This window comes from Urocampus carinirostris, chromosome 14, assembly GCF_059441175.1.
Source record: "Urocampus carinirostris isolate Australia breed hairy pipefish chromosome 14, RoL_Ucar_1.0, whole genome shotgun sequence".
Taxonomy (NCBI): domain Eukaryota; kingdom Metazoa; phylum Chordata; class Actinopteri; order Syngnathiformes; family Syngnathidae; genus Urocampus; species Urocampus carinirostris.
In genome coordinates, this window is record NC_142362.1 from 16232646 (window position 1) to 16255011 (window position 22366).

The window sequence follows — 22366 nt, forward strand, 5'->3', positions numbered from 1 at the left end:
AGGGCTGCGCCCATGATCCGGTGTTTGTTTGACTCTGGAAGCAAGTCGCTCTCGCACTCGGACTGTGATCCGAACACGGAAGTGGATCTTTTGTAGCGAGTGATGGCGGTGTCACGGACGGAAAAACTAGTCGGTAGCCGGGGCTGGGAAAGCACAGCGTGGTCGGGGTCAGCAACGAGTCGTAAGCCAGGACAGGAGATAGATGTAGTTGGGATCAAAAAAATGGGTCGTAAGCCGGGACAGGAGAGCAGACGTGGTCGGGGACAAAACAGGTCGTAGACGGAGACAAACAGGACAGGCGAGAGTCGGGGTCGAAAAAAGGCTTACCTGGTATACAGAGAGGGTCGCAGACGGACTGACAACAGGGAAGTAACAGGACGTGGTTTAAATAGGGACAGGGAGCCAATCAGAGCTCGCAGCGGTTGACACCAAAAGAGCGGGCAGAGGCGATTCACATCGGTAATCATGACAATTATATACTATTTTAATGCTTTCATCCGGAGTATCAGGGGCTCAAAACGTTTCATTTGTCATTAAAGGTTTCTATTCCCTGCTATATGGCAATTTAATTTTACGACGACCACCTCAGAACGAATATTGTATTCTACAGTTGTACTGTAACGTATTCCCTCACTGAATCTCTATTTACAATTCCGATTCTATCATATCATGTATCCATCTGTTCATTGTTCCATCCCTCCATTCATCCATCCATCCATGAGTCATCTATCTAACTCTCCATCCATCTGTCTGACGGTCCATCCATCGCTCCATCCATCCCACAATAAACAAAATGTGTGTCCGCAGGTAATTAAGATTTATAATGAAGACAACACCAGCAGGGCGGTGGAGGTCCCCAGCGACATCGTTGCCCGGGACATTTGTCAGCTCTTCGCCTTAAAGAGCCAATGCGTAAACGAGCATAGCTTGACCCTTTACGAGCATCTTTCTCACCTGGGAATCGGTAAGGCATTATGGGAAACCCGCGCCTCACTTTTCACACCCTAATTCATTGACGTGTTCTACATGGAGAAGGATAAAAGGATATTCCATTGTGAAGGAAGCCCCTCATTCACTGCTCAATCATAATCGGAAGCGAGCGCTGTTAGCCGAAGGCTAATTGGTGCAAGAAAAATAACAATTGTAACAATAATTCTCTTTTGGGATTCCGTCCCGTCTAGAGAGAGCTATCGAGGACCATGAGTCCGTTATGGAGGTCATCTCCAGCTGGGCCATGGATGAGGACAACCGGCTACATTTGAGGAACAATCACGCAAAATATGAGTTTTTCCTGAAACCTTTGGTGAGTTTTGGAAATGTCAATCTCGGAAGTTTCAGTCTTTCGCTGAAAATTCACGGCCATTTCTCATAGGAGTTCTTCCCCGACCACATGGTGTCCTTATCTGCTGAAAATAACGGGGTGTTGGATTATTCTCAACTTGTTGAGGTATCGCTTATTGCTGATTGGGAGAAATTGAAATTTGTGATGGTGGTACCCTGAGTGATGTATATTTACATTTTGCAAAAAAGATTTAATACATGATTGTGGTTAATTTGGCTGAAAAAAAAACATTTATTTTAGTTTGTTTTCAATGTATTTGGGGGGCGGGGGCATTTGGGGGGGAAATGACTAAAACGCTTAAATTCGTGTTTGACTTTTTGTTATTTTTCCTTTCTTTCTCTTTATTTTTTATTTTTTTATCCTCTCTTCCTTTGTTTCTCTTGATTATTTTCCTTTCTCTTTTTCTTTTCCTCTTTTCTCTCTATACTTTCTCATTCCCTATTTATCTTTCTTCTCTCCTTCTGTTTTTCAGTCCTTCTTTCTCTCACTTTCCTATCTTTGTCTTTTTATGTGTGAGTGTCTTTCTGCAATTCTGTTTCTTTTTTTTTCTTCCTTTCTCTGTCATTGTCCTTTTTGCTATCTTTCTTCTTCACTCTTTATCTTTGTTTGTTTATTTGTTTCTTTCTGTCTTTCTTTGTTTTCTTTCTCTTTCTTTGTTTATTCCTGTCTTTCTTTGTTTCTTTGTATTTGTTTCTGTCTTTGTTTTATTTGTGTCTTTCTGTCTTTCTTTCTGTCTTTGTTACTTTGTGTTTTTTTCTGTCTTTCTTTGTTTAATTCTTTCTCTCTTTTTTCTTCTCTTTATATCTTAAATGAGAATATTGGTCAAAAGAGCAAATGGACTTGCCAATGGGGCTCCACTTTTTTGTTTTGTCTATAAATTGAATTTTGATACATTTTTTATTCAACTTTTTAAGCATTTTTCAGAAAACATTTTTTTTTACATAGCCTTGGTTATTTATGAATTTTCCTTAACTGTCCACGAATATCTGGGTTTCAAAATTGCGTTGTTTTTTTTATTACCTGTCCTAGTTATATTTTAATGTGGAAATAAACACAAAACGTTATGAATCAGACATTGTATTTTTTTAAACAGTTATTTAGCTTTTCTTTGTCTCTATGCTTGACTAGCTTCCGTTTTGATAGTCTTATGTACTACTCTAAAAATGTGGATTTATTGCAGTCATATTACTTAGTGATTATCTTGATTTCAATTTCAAAAGGTTTTTATGAGCTCCAGCACCTGCCCGGAGATTCACGGACATCTCCACGTTAAGGAACCGGGCAAGAAGTCCTGGAAGAAGTCGTACTTTATCTTGAGGAGGTCAGGGCTTTACGTCTCCAGCAAAGGAACATCTAAGGTCGGTACCGGCGGAGATAAGGGCGACTTGTCGCCTTTGCGGCATCATTCCGAAAAAGCTTCCAATATTTTGGTCCGACAAGGACGGCGTGCCTTGGCGCAGTTTTTATTTTCCTGATCCGAGCGTTTTTATCACTCCAGCACTAGCATTGAGAAGATTGCACTTTACCGGCGGCTCATAGACCAAACACTGAGACAGGAATAGAAAAGAAAAAACACGTCTTGGTTTTTATCTTTGTAGATTTGTGGTAGTTGTTCTAGTTTGTTGACACAAAAGGTCGCGGGTTCATCCGATGTTCTATCTCGGTGGTGTTTCAAGGGAGCGGAGGAACGGGATGAACTTGATTTGCCTCCTGGCCGCCTGAAGGCATCAACAAGAGACCGGCAGAATGCTGCTTACGGATTTATGTTGCAGATGAAAATAAGAGTTTAAAATGGAGACCAGATTAAAATATGCAATTGCATACATGGTGATGATATGCGGAAGCTTGTAAAAATTCTTGACGAGCAAGTAATACCGTTGCATGCATTTGGTAGGTTCTCAAGTATTTCATCTTCAAATTGAGAGAAAATGCTAAAATTAAATGTATTTTATCTCTTTAGTATCAACAGGATATTTTATGTAGGACTAAAACTTCCAAAATAAAATAATAATAAATGAATAGATGCTTAAACAGTCCATCCATCCATCCATTATCTGCACCGTATATCCTCAGTAGGGTGGCGGGGGTGCTGGAGCCCATCCCAGCTATCTTCAGGCTGTGGGCAGGGGACACCCTGAACTGGTTGCCAGCCAGTCACAGAGACAGACAACTCACTCGCTCATTCATACCTAGGACCCACCAATTACCTGAACTGCATGTTTTTGGAATGTGAGAGGAAACCCACGCAAGCATGGAGAGAAAATGCAAACTCCACACAGGAAAGTTTGATCTCATGACCTCAGAACTGTGCCGCACACGCGCTAACCACTGCGCCGCCGTTCTGCCTGCATAAATAGTCATTGATGTGAAATACTATTATATTGTTTTTTTATCTTAATTTCTAAGAGTATATGGAAATAAATTACATTAAAAACAACAAACAATTATCAAGTCAATATAAATGACTTGAAATCTCTCATCTCATCTCATCAGCCGTACCGCTTATCCTCATTAGGGTCGCGGGGGGGCTGGAGCCCATCCCAGCCATCTCCGGGCAGTGGGCAGGGGACACCCTGAACTGGTTGCCAGCCAATCACAGGGAACACAGGGACAGACAACTCATTCGCTCATTCACACCTAGGGACAATTTGGACCGGCCAATTCACCTGAAATGCATGTTTTTGGAACGTGGGAGGAAACCGGAGTGCCCGGAGGAAACCCACACAAGCACGGGGAGAACATACAAACTCCGCACAGGAAGTCTGGAGCTGGATTTGAACCCACGACAGGTTCCCATGACATGAACTGTGCCGCACAAGCGCTAACCACTGCGCCGCCGTGCTGCCATGACTTGAAATCTCATCTCATCTCATCAGCCGTACCGCTTATCCTCATTAGGGTCGCGGGGGGGGCTGGAGCCCATCCCAGCCATCTCCGGGCAGTGGGCAGGGGACACCCTGAACTGGTTGCCAGCCAATCGCAGGGCACACAGGGACAGACAACTCATTCGCTCATTCACACCTAGGGACAATTTGGACCGGCCAATTCACCTGAAATGCATGTTTTTGGAATGTGGGAGGAACCCGGAGTGCCCGGAGGAAACCCACACAAGCACGGGGAGAACATACAAACTCCGCACAGGAAGTCTGGAGCTGGATTTGAACCCACGACAGGTTCCCATGACATGAACTGTGCCGCACAAGCGCTAACCACTGCGCCGCCGTGCTGCCATGACTTGAAATATTAATGTAAAATTTAAGTGCAAATTCAAAAAACAAACACCACAGCGTCTTCACGTAGATAGCGAGTCCACCTTCTCTCCGCTTCCCGCTTGGTCCGGGTGGCTACACGTTAGCGTCCGGAATGCTAGACGTGAGCCACTTTTGCGTAAAACACAGCAAACTGCACTCCCTGTACGCTTTGATGTTTTTCACCAGCACAGCCAGTTCGTCGGTCTTATATGGTAGAGTTTTCACATTTACCATGATTACGGAAAGTACCAAAGACTCATAACGCCGCTAGCTGCTTAGCTAGCTCCAGCTCTCCATCCATGATAGGCCCCCTCATCACGCCGGCACGAGAATTCTTCAGGGCAAGAGGTTTATTCCTCGAATAACGCATTTTTGAGCGTTAAAACCCATGTCCATAGGATAGAACGTCATCCAAAGTGTAGTTGTCAAACGGGACGAAAAACACCAAAGATAGAAGCAGACAATAAAAACAATAAATAACAAAAAGTGTGAGATAGCAGGGAGCTCCTGGAAAGGCTGCCGCTCACGGAGGCGCTTCTCACCAGATGGTGTTATTTCAAAATTATTTTGTTCTTCTCTAATATTAAACATAATTGTTTTATATGTATATCATTTTACATATTTTATACATTATATATACAATGTTGAATTATTAACCACAAAATGTTCATTCAATTTTGCTAGCTCTGGTTCTGTAAAAATAATCTTTATTAAATTATATTTGGAACAAAAAAAACCTAAAATAATGTTATTGGAGATTGAACTTTACCACGATAGACTCATTTATTTACGTCAACTGAAGAAAATAACAATCCTAATAATATTCTTTAACAAGGCTACCTAAATATGAATCTTAAATATATATTATATTTCTACAATCACGAAAAAAAACAATGACGTTGAACAAATCTCTCTCTGACGATCAAATCGAACCCTCACTGGATGGATTACTAGCGTGTATTTCGGCCTTTCTGCTTGGGTGTACTCTTCTGACCGCAGCCTCTCCATAAAAGGCGTCGACATGAAGAATTTTTAGGGCGGGGTCACCACGAACCCGATTGAAAAATGCCTAGAAATGCTTGAACCTGCTACACTAGACCATTGTTTGACACTCTATCGCTCTTGTGTGAGTGCAAACACTAAACCGCTGCACTATTAGAAACACGTGAATGTGTCACATGAAATCTCAACAATGGCCGTCTTTGAAAATTCGCTTTTTTTTTTGTCCAGATGCATCCTGGGAAGCATTGATGAGCCTCTATTTTAATGCTCAAGTTGAATGTGCTTATTATACTATGGAGCAACAATCCTGCTATCCGTAGAAATAAATCAATGAAAAAACCTATATAAGTATGCCATGCGGGTAAATAAACACGAAAATAAATCAGGTCATAATTTAATATATGTGACATATAATTTATTTATTCATTTTCTCATTTATTTTTCAGTTATTCATTTCGGTATTTGCCATTTATGTCGTTGTGTATTTTGTTATTCAAATGAGGGGGGCCGGGTCAAACTGGCTTAGCTTTTCGCCTATTGGTTCATCGGTGTACTGGTCAATTCATCCATCACGGGGCTGTCACGGACAAGGAACCGAGACGGGACCCAATTGCGTTCGTTTTACTCAGCTTTATTTAGAAGAAGAGGTCGGCAACGGGAATCGGACGGAAAACGGGGCAGGGTAGAGTTAGGAGTCCCAAAAGCTTGCCTAGCGTGTAGTGTAGGTTTGCAGACGATCCGACAAATGATGACAGGAAGGAGGGGGTTTTAAAAGAGGCAGGGAGCCAATCAGCGCCCAGGGCTGTTGGCGCCAACGGAGCAGACTCAGGTGCCCCGCATCAGTAATCATGACAGGGGCCGCCTCCTCATTTGAATAACGTTTTCTTGTAACAATATACATGAATAATCACACGTCTGAAAATATACACATACATAAAATACACTTCATATGCTACAACAATTTCTAGTGATGAATTAATACATTCTGTCACTTTAATTGATCTAATCTTTTTTTAATATTGTAACAAATAGATAACAAATATTGAGTGTTCATAAGAACATGTCTTCCGTCTGCTGTCAATGAAGTAATGATGCTAATGCTAACGCTAGGAGCCCTGGCATCTTCAGTTCGTGGCCGATTTGAGCGACTCCAACGTCTACACGATGCTGTCCACCAAAAAAACGCACAGGGCTCCCAACGACTTCGGATTCTGCCTAAGGGTATTTTTTTGTGTTTCGTTTGGAGAAAGAAGTACTGAAAAGTATCGCCTTAATCTCTTGCTCAATTGATATCCTTGAGTAACATTTTTCGATCCATTCAGTTCATTCCTCGTTAACTTAGGGTTAGGTTTAACCCTGACTATTCCAAACATTTCCGTTACATTAGATATTTGTCATGTAAAGGTTTTTACACCCTCAATTCCCATGCTTCACAGTACTTTTACCTTTTATACTTTTAAGTACATTTTCATACTGGTCAGTACTTTTTCGTACTTTAAGTAGTTTTTTTTAGACTTTGCAGTAGTTTTTCTATGCTTCGGTACGTTTCCTCCTTTTGATTACTTTTACATACTTTTCAGGACTTTCAGTATATTTTTTTTGACTTTTCAGTACTTTTTAAATTTTGAGTATTTTCATTTTCCGTTTCCTACTTTTTGTTACTTTTACATACTTTTCAGGACTTTGAGTATATTTTTTGACTTTTCAATACTTATCAATACTTTTCAATACTTTATTTAGACTTTTCAGTACTTTATATATTTTGAGTATTTTCTTTTTCTGTTTCCTACTTTTTATTACTTTTACATACATATCAGGACTTTCAGTATATCTTTCGACTTTTCAGTACATTATTTAGACCTTTCAGTATTGTTTATAGTTTGAATATTTTCTTTTTTAACTTTTCAGTTATTCATCATAATTTTCATTACTTCAATATATTTGCATACTTTAATCATCTCATCTCATCAGCCGTACCGCTTATCCTCATTAGGGTCGCGGGGGGGCTGGAGCCCATCCCAGCCATCTCCGGGCAGTGGGCAGGGGACACCCTGAACTGGTTGCCAGCCATTCGCAGGGCACACAGGGACAGACAACTCATTCGCTCATTCATACCTAGGACCCACCAATTACCTGAACTGCATGTTTTTGGAATGTGGGAGGAAACCCACGCAAGCATGGAGAGAAAATGCAAACTCCACACAGGAAAGTTTGATCTCATGACCTCAGAACTGTGCCGCACACGCGCTAACCACTGCACACACATTCCAAAAACATGCAGCGCTAGCACGGGGAGAACATACAAACTCCGCACAGGAAGTCTGGAGCTGGATTTGAACCCACGACAGGTTCCCATGACATGAACTGTGCCGCACAAGCGCTAACCACTGCCCCGCCGTGCTGCCCCTACTTTAATTATATATACTATTCACTTCTTACAACTTTTTCATACTTTTTACTTTTCATTTGTTTTTGCACTTTTCAGTCTTCCTACTTTTCAGTACTCTTTCGTACTATTTCACACTGAATTTCAGTAGTTTTTACTTTTTCAGTCCTTTTCAATACCTATAAATACATTCATGTAGTTGTTTTTACTCACTCTTAGTATTTTTGGTATATTTTCATACTTTTTAGAACATTATTCTTTTATTTTGTACTCTCATACTTTCTAGTGTAATACTTTTTCATTATTTCACACACACACACACGCACGCATTAATAAATTTAGTACTCGTTAATAGTGGATTAAGTACTTTTTCTATATTTTTCGGTACTTTTTCAGTAGTTTTTCATCTTTCTCAGTCATTTTTCATACATTTTAGTCTGTTTTTTATATACTTTCCTATACTTTTTCTACATTGTACTACTTCTCAGTACTTGTATTTTTACTTTTACGAATGTTTAGCCATTTTGAAATGTTGTTCTTGTCTTAAATTGTGGTCGTAGTCACTAAAGTGCAGCTCGTCTCGGGACACAATGCTTCTGTGCGCCGATGATGAGCAGACCAGGACGTGTTGGATCACTGCCATGCGATTATTGAAGGTTCTCTTGCATTTTCTTGAACTCTGAATTCAATTCAAATGTTAGCTTTACGACAGGATTTGTGTGAGGTCTTTTCTATTTCATAGTGTCCCCTACTGTTCACAATGTCACATCATACAGCTAAAAAACCTAGAATTCCATTATATGGATTATGATTAATAATAAACAATTCCCGTGGAAATTGTGGGAGTTGGGTCTGGGCTCTGGCATGTAGTGGTTAGCATCTACTCGGTAGCATCTACTTACCATGTAGCTGTTAGCATAAATTGCTAGCATATAGCCATTAGCATGACTCGTTAGCATGTAGTTGTCAGTATGACTCATTATAATCTACTTGTCAGAATGTAGCCGTAATCATGACTTGTTAGCATCTACTGGCTAGCATGTGGCTTCTAGCCTGACTCGCTAGCAGCTATCATTAGCATACAGCCATTAGCATGACTTCGTAGCATCTACTCCTTAGCATGTAGCTAATAGCATGATTTGTTAGCGCATTATTTGTTTGCATGAAAGGTTTAGCAAGACTTGTTAGCATTAAGCTGTTAGCATGACTCGTAAGAATGTATTGGTCAGCATGATTCTTCAGCATCTACTCATTAAAATGTAGCAGTTAGCATGGCCTGTTAGCATCTACTCGTCAGAATGCAGCTGTTAGCTTGACTTGTGAGCATGTAGCCGTTAGCATGGCCCGTGAGCATGTAGTTGTTAGCTTGACTCGTTGGCATGTAACCATTAGAATGACTCATTAGCACCTACTTGCTAGCATGCTTATGGTACCAGTTCCCATGGTGACCAAGCCTCTCCCACTTAAACTATTGGCGATTATGTTGCCGTAGTAACGGCTCTAGCTTACAAAAGACAGTGCACGATTCATAGTTAGGTTACACTCAAAACCTTGGAAGGAGTAGTGAGCCAAACTTTGCTGGAAGAAAATGGATAGAAGAAAACGGAGGTTTATAATACTTATGCCTTATAAATTGCTATTACTATCCATCCATCCATTATCCGCACCACTCATCCTTAACAATTAACAATTGAGCATCAAACTTGACTTACTTTCTACCTTTGAATACGATGACAACATGTTGTCTAACTTTTCCGAGCATCTCCAGACTACAAACCAATCTTTTGTGTTTCAGCATGGGACACAACTGCACCGAAACTTCCTGCAACCGCACCAGAAACAAAAAAACTCCCCAATGGTAAGCCACAGCTAATAATTGTCCTAAAAATGCATTGTTAGCATCTTGACATTAAGCATATAATAGCGTCAATATTGCTCGAAAAAACATCATTAGAATACGCTCCTAAGGCTGCGAATCACACATATTTGAATAATCGATGAATTAGCAGTTTTTTTGTTTTGTTTTTTGATGAATTGGATGGCAAACCCACATCTTGTTGCTACGGGTACCTAAAAAAACAAAAGTATGGCACCAAAAAATGGGAGGGAAAATGAAACAGCTTGGTCGTTTTGGGTCTCTGTAGTTTGTATTCTTCTTTGTGCTATTAGCACCTGTTTCCAGTAGGAAAGCACTATGGTGACATCTTGTGGTCAAATGATACTCACTGTCCCTTTAAACCTGATGCGTCGTGATGTTTTTTTTTAATATTTGTTTAGAGCTCTGAACAAATACCGTGGTTAACCTCCACACCACTAGGAGTCGCATCCACCTTAAAAACTACAGATCATAAAGAAATAAAAGACAAAAATGACTTGTTCGTCTCAAGCGTGAAGGAATGAAACCTGAGGAGTCGTTTCAGCGGAGCATCTCGGAGAACTCCCTGGTGGCCATGGACTTCTCAGGCCAGAAGAGTCGGGTGATCGAAAACCCTTCGGAAGTCCTATCGGTAGCCGTGCAGGAAGGCCTGGCATGGAGGGTGAGTTTAAATATTAAAAATGGTAAAGAAAAAAAAAAACATTACCGTATTTTCCGGAGTATAAAGCGCATCTAAAATCTCGCCTCATATACCGCAAAATTGTAAATGTACACAATACTCGTGCATGTACGTTACAAGGTTTTAAGGTATACTATCGTATTTTTGCAACGATTAATCGTAAAACATTGCTGTCATCATATGCAACGCTCGCTTAACCACGAGATCACCACTTATACAGATGACATAGGAAAAGGCATTCAATTTTCTCATTATCACACTATTTATATTCACTGTGCCGAAAACGAATGCTAGACAAAGGAGAAAAGAGAAAGTCGTCCTGAAAGATATAAATGAACACAAAGTCGGATTCATGATCAAATACGCCAAAGAGATTCTTCCCTCGTCGTGCTTTTTCCGGGACGACTTTCTCTTCTCTCCATTTTCCATCATCTGTGGTATCATGATTAAAAATACTGCGATAATGAGATCAAATCTAAAGCTTTTTCATGTGTCATATAAATCACAGTGGTTAAGATTAGCTCCCTCAATGCCGTGACCCAGGTTCGATTGCCATTGCATACAATGTTATGTGATATGGGGGCAGCAGTTATTGACATAGAAATACGTTGGCTGCTGCTGTAGTTTTTATTCCATGCGCTTTATAGTCTAGCGCGCCTTATAAATGACAACTATTTTTAGGGGGTGCGCCTTATAATCAAGTGCACCTTATAGTGCAGAAAATACAGTAATGTGAAAAGCTGTGTTTTCTATCTTTTTTGTTTTTAAGAGGAAAAGCTGCCACCGACTGAGTGCACATGGAAGCCCTTCAGCATCTCAGAGTTCACTAAACATCGGTTAGATTTTATTTTTTCTGTACCCGATATGCATCTGAAATACATATTTTGGGTACAATAGACCCCCGGGATACAATAATCCTTTCTGAGGTGAGGATCGCAAAACCTTGGGCGGCAGTAGCTCAGGAGGTAGAGCGCTCGTCTTGGGATCAAGGGATCCCAGTTCGAATCCCGGCTCGCCCGTGTTACATGTTGAAGTGTCCTTGGGTAAGACACTGAACCCCTAATACCCCCAATAAGCAGGTTAGCGCCTTAGATGGCTGCAAGGCCGCTATTGGGAAATGTGGAGCACATTGTAAAGCGCTTTGGGAAGTCATTGACTTGAAAAGCGCTATATAAATGCTATATAAATGCAGATCATTTCATTTCATTTCATTTCATGAAATTGCCATGTAGTGGGGGATAGAAACGGGTTCCGAACCCCTGGTACCCCAGATAAAAACGATAAATAAAATAACAAACAATTTACGTGTATGATTAAATAACTTTATAAATGTAAAGGAAAAAAAGATTTATTTTTTTACTTTGGGTGTGTTGTGTCTTAAGCTGGTACATTGGAGTTAGTGGGTGGATGCAGAAAAAGGAGAAAACAGCGGATTAAAATGAAAACGATTTGGGAGCTTTCCACTTGTAAGTACAGCCATGCCTCAGAAGTAAGGGTGGTTGTTACTGGGTATTTTGGTAATTATCCAAACCAAGTAAATACAACATAATATTGATAAATCCTGATACTGTTTTTCAAGGAATTGAACCCATCCAGTTAGTCTATAATTTTAATAAACGTAGCACAAATATTTTATGCAATAAACAGGCTTTATGACACAAACCAATAGCAGACCAGCATCCTGTATGACGTCAACCCATAGCATACAGGCTTTTTCGATATCTTTGCGGCATGTAACAATGCATACTTTAACATTATAAAAACTACCAATATTTCAACTGTTTATGAACAAATTCAAGAAAATCGAATCATAAAAACAAAGCAGCAATGTAATGAAAATACAAAAAATCAATAACAATACCAACAAGGCAACCCAAAAAAATCCCCTCAGTTACACAATATTTTGAAATTAACCTCAGAAATTGCTAATAGTGCAAACAATATGGACTACCCATCCCCACATATTGAGAAATATATGTATAAATAAATACCGACAACTAACATTATGATGGTGCTACCTAAGACTGTATTGATTCGGTCCAAGTACTCACTCAGTATTACCCGTATCGATATTTGGATCGATCCACCCACCCTTACTCAGACGACTTTGTTGCTGTAATTGACTTTTTAGTATAAATAACTATTCCAACCGCCAATGGGTGACGATCATGTTTCCTATTTATCATCACAAGCTTCGCTTCCATGGTTATCATCTCCTCGCTTCTCCCTTTAGCATTACTGCAAGTCTTGAGACCAATATCTCAATAAATTAAAGTTAAAGGAGAGAAATTGAGCATGGTGGGAGGGAGTTCTGCCAATAGCATATCGGATTCTTCATGACGACGGGATTGCAGACCAGCATTGTGTGCGACGTCGACCAAAAGCAGATGGGCATTTTAGAGACATATTAGTCATGTACATTGCCACAAATTTTGAGTTTTCTGAAAAGTAATTTGTTTTAGGTGTCATATGTAGGGGGAAAATGCCATAACAAGGGGCCTGTATTTAAGTGGGGGCGCCTAAGCCCAGGGGTCTACTGTATCTAATAATAACTGGTGCTTTGGGCCCTCTATGCTGCCTAACCTAGTCTTTTTTCAAGTAGGACCATTGCATACAATGTTTCACTTCATGGTTATCAGTGAAAAAAAAAGTAAAAAAAAAAACAAACCACTTTTTTTGAGCCTCTCTTTGTTTTCTTTGACTCCAGCTCTCCATCTAGCTCAGCCCTGGTTCCACGGCAAGCTGTCACGGGACGAAGCTCAGCGTCTGATCACCCAGCAGGGCCCCATCGACGGGTAAGAAGCAAACAAGTTTATGGCGAGTTGTCGCCACGACTGTTACAAACAACACTTTGTTCTCAGGTTATTTCTTCTGAGGGACAGCCAGAGCATCCCCAAGACATTTGTACTGTCGCTGTGTCACTTGCAAAAAGTCAAACACTTCCAGATCTTACCCGTGAGTACCTTGGGTTGTTTTTTGGGGCTGTTTAGGGAGGTTTTGTTGTATTTGGTCAAGTCTTTTTTGGGTTTACTTGTAAACTTTGTCACGGTAAACAGGCAGTAGTATTGTGACTCAACAACACGTCGATAACTAACCCAGGAGCACTCTGCGACCCAGGAAGGAACGGACTCAATGTAAGGTTATATGTATCTAGCGTGTTGCTTTGAGGATTTGACCTGGAATGTTGGGTCAAGATTTTGATCCAACAAAGGTTCCTAGAATTTAATTTTATACTAATTATTCATGGTTTTACATAAAACTGACGTAACACAAATCACTAACCCAGCACAACAGGGTGGTCCGATACAGAGGGACCCAACGTTGCGTTTTACCTTGCATGATAAGTTGACTGTTTCACATAGCAAGGTGGGCCTAGAATGTGATCCCAGATTCATACTTCAACCCAGTACAGTGAGTCCAAAAGTAATTGATCCAACGTTGGGTCATACTCAGCATTTTGGGCTGAGGATTTACCCAGAATGCTCAAGATATTCATACAATAAGAAGACCACAAATTCAATTTGAAACTCATTTTTACTGGGTCACAATTGAATATGACCCAGTTTTTGCATTACACCCAGCATGTTGGGTCTAGATTCCCAGAGATCCCAGAATCCAATGTTGAACTCTAATCGAGATGTACAAAATGAACGGACTGAATGTTGGCTTATAGCCAGCATGTTGGGTTGAGGATTTGATACAAGATGGTGTGTGTGGATTCTGAATGAATAAGAGTACCCTAAATTCAAACTCATTGAAACCGACCCAATGTTGGGGTTAATACCCAGCATGTCGGCTTGCCGATTCGACCCAAGATATAGGTTTAGATTTTTGTTGCAACAACGGGTCAGTGAATTTTATCTTAAATGTTTGTTTTTTAAATCCATAAATAAACCGTTTCAATATTGGATCATATCCAGCATGTTGGTTTGAGATTTCGACCCAAAATGTTGGGCATATATTTTTTATGCAATAAGGGTATTGCCCTAATCCTATTTGAAACATTGTTTAATTGGGTCCAATAGGAAATAATCAGCATGTTGGTTTGGGATTTAATACAGCACAATATGTATAGAATTTGATTTGAACCAGCATGTTGGGTATTGATTTTAATGAAGCATGAGTTCCCAGCATCAAATTTTAAACACATGTTTACTGGGTAATGTTTGACTAAACATACTGGGTTTGGACACTGCTGCAACAATGAGTCCAGATTATAATTTTAAACAAGGTTGTCGTGGGTACACCTGGCTTGTTGGTTGAGGATTTGACCCAGCATGTTGGGTATAGATTATAATGCAATAATGGGGTCCCAATTTGAAACTCGACCTCACTGGATTTTTAAGGAATCAAACCTAAATTGGGTTATATTTGGGGTTGAGGAGTTAACCGAGCATGTTTGATCAAAATTCTGATGCAACCAAACATGTTTAAAATCTAAATTCTGGGACCTCCAGTTGCATTCAAATGTAGCTCCAATATGATGGATCAAATTTTCAACACAACATACTGTGTCTAAAGTAAAAACTGGGTTAGTTTCTATTTGGACCTAGTACAAATTAGTAAATTTAAATTCCAGGTATATCCCAATCAAACAAGTCCAGTTCAAAACTAACTCTGAATGTATTCATCTAAAAGTAACCGACCGTAATACAACAAGAGTTGATCAAATCCAATTTTAAACCCAAGCTTACTTTGTTAAAATCTGAGCGCAATTTATGGTCAATAAATCCCAAAGAATTAGAAATCCACTTTTAACAACCATTTTTACGTTGCAGTTGGATGATGACGGGGAGTTGTCCTACAGCCTGGATGACGGCCACACCCGCTTCTGCGACTTAATTCAGTTGGTGGAATTCTACCAGCTGAACCGCGGCGTGCTACCATGCAAACTCAAGCGGCATTGCACCGGGACCACACTGTGACCAGAGCCCCCACCCCAAAAAGTCATAAACCAAAGACTCATTCTGTTTTATAGTCGATGTCTATGGATTTAAAGCATTATCATGTGTTTAAGAATATTCCTAATAAATATTTGTGTTTCCTATGTTGTCCTAGGTTAGTGCTTCTCAATTGTTTTTGGTCATGCTCCCCCTCAGAAGAGGAAATCCTCTCACCCCTGAAGATCAATCTTTTTTAATGTGTTAACATTATTTTGGCGGGGACAAAAAAACTTTTCTCAATATTGATCATAACACGTCACCTCAGTCTATATCAAATCGACGATTTTGGGCACATTTTCTCTGTGTCTTATCAACATGATTGGGTTGAAATGTCTTTAAATTACAGCTTAATTTATTTGGCTGTCAGCTTCTAACATTTTTTAATAGCAAGCACACCAGATCTTTGCTTATTTCACTGCAATAATGCTTTAAAATGCTACAGGAGGAGACTTTTGTTAGTCCCTTTACCCTTTCGCCTGGCTCCGCATATTTTTTATGGGGCCACTTGAGGGTCTGCTACAATTTGTGTCGATAATTCATATTAAATGCGCATACTCTCTGCTTAATGCACCGCATGGAGACTATGTAAACAAAACAGTAAAAAATATCTCCCCCTAGAGTTGAAAAGGTGCAATCGCACTTTATTCCAGGAACATTAAAAAAAACAATCCTAAAGTCAAATGCGCCTGCGCCCCCTCAGGGGGCCCCGCCCCATTATTTGAGAAACACTGTCCTAGGTACATAGCCAGAATTGTGTTTGTACTGCAATTTGGTTTATATTTTATATATCTGAATCATATAAACAAATATGACTTATTTATGTGACTGTGTAGTCCTGTAATTAATACATGTGACTAGAACTAGGATTGGGCCTAAAAAAATCAGCCCGACCCGACCCGAGTCCGGGTATAAAGACTCGTACCTGCCCGAACCCGACGGATTAACTTGAGTTGATAAACGAAACCCAAAGCTTTAATTTTCCGCAAAACACGAAGCTTTACTCCGGCCGTGCGTACTTCAGCGCGAATCTGTCCCAGTGGACTACACAGCTTGGGGTTTACTTGGGGCTGAGTCCCTCAAATCAAGTGTGCACTGCAAGTGCAGCGCCTAAATGAACGGTTTGGTGCCGAAGTGCGCATTTGGGCGACGTGCAGCGAACAAAAGTGAAACCGAACAAATAGGCACCGAAAAGAAAATCAAATTATGCAGATTTCAATCTGCAATTAGTGAAAGATTTTACCAAAAAGCAGAAAGCTTGGCAAGAAGCAGAAATTATGTCTGACGTAAGGGAGGTTGAAGGAGGAACCTGCGTGTCTTTTATCCCAACACAGAGGAGAAAAATTTATTTGGATTTAGTGATTTTGAGTTAACTGATAGATTGGTAAGCATTTTCTTCATCTAAATAATTACGCTTACTCAAAAAAGTGCATGCTGTGTAGAACTTCCATGAAAGAAAACAAATAAATAAAATACGGCGAGAGAGAAGCCCATTTGGCTCGACCTAATAATTGACATTTTATGCCCGTATGTTGATCGGGCCGGGTTCGGTTCAAGTTCGGCCCCATTCAAAGCCTGTTAAACAGCAAATAATAATGAATAGTTCTTCCTTCAAGGGACAACATGTGTCATTTAACACCTCCTAGTGGTAAAAAATAAAATAAATACATGAGCTACCGTTTTACCCCAAAAATACTCAGTTTAAGATTTTTTTTTTTAATTTAACATAAGAGGAGCTTCACCTAGAAGAAGCTGACGTAAATGTCGGCCATCCTGCAGCTACTGTACCTAAAAATCTCAAAATGGCAGGACAAAAAAAAAGAAAAAAAAATAGTGCCTTTGGGTCACCTTGGGTCCCTGTAGTTTGTATTCTTCCTTTTGCTTTTCAGTACTTCCATTGTACTACATATTACAGCAATATTTAATGTTCAATTAATACACAACGTCCCTTTAAAAAGTGTTTGATGGAATGTACAGCTTTTTAATGGTCCAAAGTTGGAAATTGAATATTGGCTGTTTACATTTTGATATAATTCTACACTGAAATTTTAGCTTATAATTCCTTTAAAAAAATGAAAAAAAAATAAACAAATTCGAATCATAAACTAGGGTAGAAAAGTGGCTTTAGTTTACTTTTGTTATGTGGCCCTTGGATAATAAAAAGTTAGATGTAGATTATATCGGAATTAAATATTACATTAAAAATACAATGATAAGTGAATTCCCGTTACTCATTTCAAGTTCTCTTATCATATATTCTCAATAATAAGATTATAAAAAGAAAAACAAAAAACTAATGAATCACGTACCTGTAACTTGATTTTATTTTGTAGTAAACAGGACAAATGGAAATATTTTCTGGCGCATTGGTCTGCATGGTACATCTTTCCTTTGCCTGAAACACAATGAAAAAAAGTGATTTACCACGTAAGCACGGGGAGAACCTGCAAACTCCACACAGGAAGGTTCGATCTCATGACCTCAGAACTGTGCCTGACAAGCGCTAACCACTGCGCTTCCGTGCTGCTCAACCAAAATGCACCTTTTAAAAAAATTTTTTTTACCAGTCTTTAAAAAAGAAAAAAGGGAAAGAAAGAATGGAAAAGGTCATGCAAAGAATTAAGGGAAAAGAGGGAAGAAAAGGGAAACAAGACAAAAATGAGAAAGAAAGAAAAGGAGAAAAAAAGCAAAAAGGAAATAAAGAAGGAAAGAACAAAAAAAGGAAAAAGGGAGAAAAAAGACAAGGGGTGAAAGACAGAAAAGGGGGGCAAAGAAACACAAGTAAAAGATAGTGAAAAAAGGAAAAGAAAAAAAGAAAAAAAGAAAGAATGAAGGAAACAATGAAATGGAGAATGAGAAAGAAAAGATGAAAGAAACATGACGAAAGAAAGCAAAGAAAAACAACTGAATAGTTAAAACGGGGGAAACACCAGGGGAAAGGAAAGGAAAGAAGAAGAAAAAGCTTGGAAAAGTCCGTAGTAGCAAAAAGACCGACAAATATATAGCTGATATATTTGAGCATCGTTTCATGTCAACTAAATGCAAATCTCTGGACATATGAGCATTAAATAATGCACATTTATATTACGACTGGGAGGAGCTAAATATAACACTGTCCCTTTAAAATAAATCAAATAAATCACGTATTTTATTTAGACGTGAATATCATTCCTGATCTGCATTAAAGAAAAATCCCAGTTTTCGCCTGATAAATTAAACTTACTCAATCGTCAACCAATTCATAATGAAAATAGTTTATTATAAAAAAGACTTAATGTTAAATTTAGTCTCTTATTTAAAGCGAATACTGTATAGTACTCGGTTTGAAATGGGATGGCGGCATTTAGTTAGCAGATCACCTGGCGACCGCTAGATGGTAGTAAAAGCATATTGTTTACTTTGCTCGAGTCCAGTTGGACTTGCCCCAGTTTAGTTTATGGTCAATTTGAGCTAAATTGTAGCAATTATCACGCACGACATGAATTTTAGGCCACACAATTAGACACACCTAAAACTTATTTAAATAATTGGGATTCATCTCCAAAATTTAAAGAATGTGGCTCTTCTTCATGACGAAACGGTATGCAAACCTTTTTTTAAAACTATTCATGACACAGCTTTCCGTTGAAGTTAATAATCGGATTTGGTTCTGAAACCTGTCTTGTCCGCTTTAGACATGCATCCATCCATCTTCTTATCCTCAGTAGGGTCGCGGGGGGTGGTGGAGCCCATCCACGCTATCTTTGGGGCAGTGGGCAGGGGACACCCTGAACTGGTTGGCGTTTTAGACATGACAATAATCGCCTAAAATCGTGTACATTAGCTCACGGTTGGTCAAACTACAATCCATGGCACTCATTCAGACTTTCTCTTCGCTCTTGCTCAACAAAATCTTCAAAAAGCGCTACAAATTAAACAACGTTGTTTTTGTGCTACAATTGTCCCCAGCTTCCCTTTGTGCTCTCTTCTTCTTTAAAGGGACAGTGTGTATTATTTAGTTTATTCTAGTGGTGAAAAACATTCATTAAAACAATGACTGATTTTAATAATAGGCAAAATACATGAACTATCATATAAATGTGTATTTTTTGTAAAAGATTCTCCCGAGAGCAGGGGACTTTTTTGACTCAAAGAGCCATGAAAGCAAAATGTTTGGTATTTTTGGGTGAGAGAGCCACATCATATATTTGAAGACAAAATTCAACAAAACTGCTAAACCCGCACTCCAGACAAAAGCGTATTCTTCAGCGTTTGTTGTTTCACTGTGTGATGTTTAATGATTCGATTAAATCGATGAAATAATAATGGCCGAGCCTGTGTCTCATATAGCCTCAATTTACGATTTACAATTTGTCTCCCTCTCACTTAAGAGTGTTAAGGCTTTTGACCGACATTTTTGTCACAAATTATGGTTTCAAGGTGCGAGCAAAGTTATTTTGTAAAAAATGTTGCAAAATTCTGCAAATGAAGATACTGCTACCTTGGACGCAGACAAGGCTGGGTGAGAGACAGAAGGGAGTGCCTGTGCTGCGTGCATAGCTTCACCCATTCCTACCCCTCACCCTATCAAATTGCTCTGGCTGCTTTGCTGACGTTTTAGGGTGTTTACAGTTTCTTCTGTGGCTTCTATCATAAAGTGTCTCAACAGTCAACACAGTGTTTGATGAGCTTCCATATAAAGGATTTCTTAGCGATGTACAGCCAAAACCGGGGCCTTTGGTGTGGCACCTTGACTGTAAACTAGGGTTAAAAATGTGCCCTAAACATACTTAAATTTTCTCAGCATTAATTTGGCTTCGCGTGTATTATACTAAGCAGCAAGTCAAGTCAAGTGATGTTTATTATTATGGCCCTTAATCACAAAGAGTCACAAATTGCTGCACAGACCACGGATTATTGCGAACCACAGACCATTACTACACCATCCCCTGATCTAAAACCTACATTAGGGCAAGGAAAAACTCAAAAACCTCAAAATGAGGAAAATGAAGAGCCGAAAATGAAACGACATGGAAAATTACCGTGGCTATTATTTTTTCTTCAAACAAGTGGTACTATGGACTTCTGGCTTTTTAATCCAGCATGCCAAATGAAAATGCAAAAAACACCTTGCAAATAGGTCTAATAATAGAAAGTACTACTAATTGAAATGTTGTTTTGATGCACACAATAGACCCCAGTTTCTTTTATCTGTTTTGTGCTCAAGGCCAACGTGCAAATTGCTGGCAACAGTTTTCTGTACTAAGATATTTGTCGAATGTCGAAGAAGAAAAAAAAAACTTTTTAATGCATATTATCAAATGTAGTGCCTTGAAAGGAGCAGATAAATTGCTCTGCTTCAGTTCAAAACCAATTTGATGAAATAATAATAAAACCAAAATAAACAAATGTAAAATAAAATATAACACCTACATATATGTCCAAACGTACAAAAATATTCTTAAATACATTAGAAAAACAGGATATCTATTTTTATTTCCCCATCTCTTCATCAAAATACAATAAAATCAAAATCAAAAAGTGTATGAATAATTGACAAATTAATAATACTAAAGGGTTGATGGGAAGTTGCCGGGGCTTACCTTGGTCCCGTGACAGTCTAAAACACTTCACAATAATGCAATCAGAAAACTAAACGATTATGACAAATTATAAGAAAATATATACATAACAGTATATATGTAACGGGTTTAATAATAACGTTTGTTTTATTGAAATTCCTGCTGAAATATGTTGTATAGTTTCTGTATAAGTGTCCTGCAATGAAGAGTCCAACAGTGCCACCTGCTGGTATATGGTAAGGTTTGGTTTGGCCTTAGACTTAGACAGGAAGGTGGGGGTTTATGGCAGTCTACAACGAGCTGCCAACGGTTAGACACGATCTTTTGGTGCTCCGCAAAAAGTTAATTTTAAACATTAAAACCACAGCTGACAAATCTCCCAACATGCACAATAATGTGATTGATGTTGTCAAGCTGTTTGGATTTATTTTCGTTTTGTTTCTGCCGCCTTTCATGTTAGTTTTGCCGGACGTTGCATGTTGTGCTAAAATGTTAATTCCCCTTATAGAGATCAAAGCCAACAGAGAAGCTTACCACGTGTTGTGTTGTGACTCATTCATTTGCAGGTCAATTGTACCTGTTTTTATACTCATTATTGTTATTATTTCTATTTTCTCATAAAAGGATGATGTTGGTTAAAATTCAGACTAAAGAAAAATATGTTGAATTCATTATAAACGTTAAAAAGCCACTATAAGATCTCTTGTTAAAAGTATCTTGTTAAAATGGATGTAAAAATGTATTGTGATGGTTGATATTCTAAAATATATTTTATGTAAACTGAAAAGAAAGCTCTTTGATATGTTTTTGCTGGCAGTCTACAACCAGCTGCTAACGAGATCAAAGCCAACAGAGAAGCTTAGCACGTGTTGTGTTGTGACTCATTCATTTGCAGCAACTGTAATAAAAACCTCATCATTCAGCGTGAATGTTGATCTTTGGTGGGACAGGTACACCGCGGTTACATATATATATATATATATATGTATATGTATGTATGTATGTATGTATGTATGTATGTATGTATGTATGTATGTATGTATGTATGTATGTATGTATGTATGTATGTATGTATGTATGTATGTATGTATGTATGTATGTATGTATGTATGTATGTATGTATGTATGTATGTATGTATGTATGTATGTATGTATGTATGTATGTATGTATGTGTGTCATGTATGTATGTATGTGTGTCATGTATTGTTGCGGTATCGGAATGAGACTATGGCAGATAAAATATATAAGAATTTTTTTAACTCAATGTGGCCCGAGACTGAGTTTGCTCTCCATCTCTAGAATTGAAGCCCCATGAAAGTTGTCTTTTC

At 38.9% G+C, this 22366-nt stretch overlaps 1 protein-coding gene and 1 long non-coding RNA gene across 5 annotated transcripts in view; both read left to right on the top strand.

Moving 5' to 3' along the window:
• Positions 1-15580, top strand: part of grb14 (growth factor receptor-bound protein 14) — a 33665-nt gene extending 18085 nt beyond the window's left edge. For 2 of the 4 annotated variants that reach the window (XM_088352730.1, XM_088352731.1), the window contains exons 2-13: positions 808-964; positions 1182-1303; positions 1373-1447; positions 2563-2700; positions 6706-6816; positions 8542-8637; positions 9777-9839; positions 10369-10518; positions 11306-11372; positions 13244-13331; positions 13398-13491; positions 15315-15580. In XM_088352730.1, coding sequence (XP_088208856.1) covers positions 808-964; positions 1182-1303; positions 1373-1447; positions 2563-2700; positions 6706-6816; positions 8542-8637; positions 9777-9839; positions 10369-10518; positions 11306-11372; positions 13244-13331; positions 13398-13491; positions 15315-15461 — 1308 coding nt within the window. In that variant the 3' untranslated portion in view covers positions 15462-15580. The remainder of the gene's footprint in view (positions 1-807; positions 965-1181; positions 1304-1372; positions 1448-2562; positions 2701-6705; positions 6817-8541; positions 8638-9776; positions 9840-10368; positions 10519-11305; positions 11373-13243; positions 13332-13397; positions 13492-15314) is intronic. The other 2 variants (XM_088352733.1, XM_088352734.1) reach the window with 1 other exon arrangement.
• A 3356-nt stretch (positions 15581-18936) lies between these two features.
• Positions 18937-22366, top strand: part of LOC148352796 (uncharacterized) — a 35977-nt gene continuing 32547 nt past the window's right edge. The window contains exon 1 of the long non-coding RNA XR_015852780.1: positions 18937-19056. This is a non-coding gene — a long non-coding RNA (uncharacterized LOC148352796). The remainder of the gene's footprint in view (positions 19057-22366) is intronic.